Source organism: Pinus tabuliformis, chromosome Q (assembly GCF_031772625.1).
Source record: "Pinus tabuliformis cultivar Carrire ecotype Pingquan chromosome Q, CPIR1, whole genome shotgun sequence".
Lineage (NCBI taxonomy): Eukaryota > Viridiplantae > Streptophyta > Pinopsida > Pinales > Pinaceae > Pinus > Pinus tabuliformis.
Window position 1 is genome coordinate 507,936,912 of NC_142296.1, and position 1,978 is coordinate 507,938,889.

At 50.1% G+C, this 1,978-nt stretch overlaps 1 protein-coding gene across 1 annotated transcript; it reads left to right on the plus strand.

Moving 5' to 3' along the window:
- Nucleotides 1-1,124: 1,124 nt before the first annotated feature.
- LOC149220396 (uncharacterized) lies at nucleotides 1,125-1,694 on the plus strand. Its single transcript, XM_089387082.1, has one exon. It carries the CDS (start codon nucleotides 1,125-1,127, stop codon nucleotides 1,692-1,694), a length of 570 nt encoding a protein of 189 aa, XP_089243208.1.
- Nucleotides 1,695-1,978: the final 284 nt, after the last annotated feature.

The following is a 1,978-nucleotide window of genomic DNA, read 5'->3' on the forward strand; positions in this document are numbered from 1 at the left end:
TCTTTTCGACCTTCCTGTGGTCCATGTTCTCCCCAGAGGATGGTTTTCCCTACATTTCTCCAAGGAAAGTCACACAAATCTGGTTCTGGCCAGATACTGGCATATTGAAATGGCCCCGGTCCTCCTCAAGAGATGGAGCCCCCTTTTTGATCCTGAACGCGAACAGATCGGAGCCGGACAGATATGGGTATGCCTGCCAGGCCTCCCACTGCAGTTTTGGGCCGAAGAAGTCTTCATTAGGATCGGGAATGCCCTGGGGACATACCTGGATTACGATCGCACTTTTGTTGAATCTAGGAACAGAACCCTAGCGCGTATATTGGTCCATTTAGACACCCGTGATGGACTCGAAGAACAGATCACACTTCAGTGGGGAAGATGTATCAGGGTGCAGATCCTTGATTATGAAGGAGTCCCCTTCCGATGCAGGCGATGTCACAAAGTTGGGCACCTCATCAAGGATTTTCCACTCATCAAGAAAGCAGAGGAATCTCCGAGGGTTACACCGGCTCCAACCAGAACGGCATCTCCTATCACCACTCGACCTACCTCTTCGGGACTGCCCCCAGCGACAACCTCACCTGCGGTCGATCCGGGATTGCGGCAACCCTCTCCGCCAAGGACTAGGGCTCGCTCGGAAGCAGAAGCTGGTACGGTCTCGGGTACTCTTTCATCCCCCATATTTTCTTCTTTTGATGTCATGAATGAATGTGGCTCCACCTCTCAGACCTCCATGGTTCACTGTGCATTATCATCCCCCCCCTCATATGCACCACAGAACCCATTATTACCACTTCCTCCCCCTTGGCTAGCCCCCCCCTATCACCCTTGGAACCCTCCCCTCCTCATACATATTTCCTCTGATCCAGGTCTCTAGCCAAAGAGCCACCCATCAGACATTCGGGCCTGGGCATTGCGGTACCAGAGGTTGGGACCTTGCCTACCAGGGGTAGAAAATCACATCTTTCAAAGGCTATTAAACAAGCTGGGGCAGAGGTTGTATCAGGTCGGCAATCCACCATTGTCGGGGTCCTTAGAGCAGGCCATACCCCAAGAGGTGTTCCCCCATGAAGTGCCTATCCTTCAATTGCAGAGGATTGGCTAGTTCCTCCAAGAAACTAGCCATGAAGCGGCTCATAGAATCTGATCCTATCGATATTATCATGCTTCAAGAGACCCTCTGTTCCGCAGATCAGATTACTCGAGCCATGCAAGCCTTGACACCTGGCTGGATCTACTCTGCCCTTGATGTCGTCGGCCGTTCTGGTGGTCTGGCCATTGGAATTAACCCTCGCTCTATTAAGGTGGACTCGACTTGGGGGGGATCGGGATTTTTGGGGCTTGACATATTCTCAGCTGAACTAGGCATGAACCTTCGCATAGTCAATGTATATGCCCCCTGCACCCAGAGAGAATCGTTCTGGCAGAATCTTCTACATCTTACCATAATGAGCGAAGACCGGGTTGTTATCGGAGGAGACCTTAATTTCTCTCTGGGTTACAGGGAGTCATGGGGATCGGCGGCACAAATTGACTCCATTACAGACTTCATGACCAATCTGCTTGAACAATCAAACTTTGTGGATATCCCCATGCAGAAAATTCTTCCCACTTGGAGGAACAGACAGGTGGAGGACGCTGCACTAGCCCGTAGACTTGACAGATTCCTTATGAAGGAGGCACTTCTTCAGTGACTGCAACATTACAAACAATGGGTTGGCTCGGGGGGTTGGTCGGATCACTCTCCAATATACCTGGAGATTCAGGGTCCCTCCAAAAAGCCCAAAGCACCTTTCAAATTTAATCATACTTGGCTAAAGGACCCATCGTATATCAAGATGATATCTGATTACTGGTCCTCTCACCCTATCAATGGATCAGAATCACTTGCTAAAGGATTCTGCAGAAATCTCTCGGAAATTAAGCATCTATCTATTGTATGGGCAAAGGAGAAACAGGCTCGAGACATCGCACAACT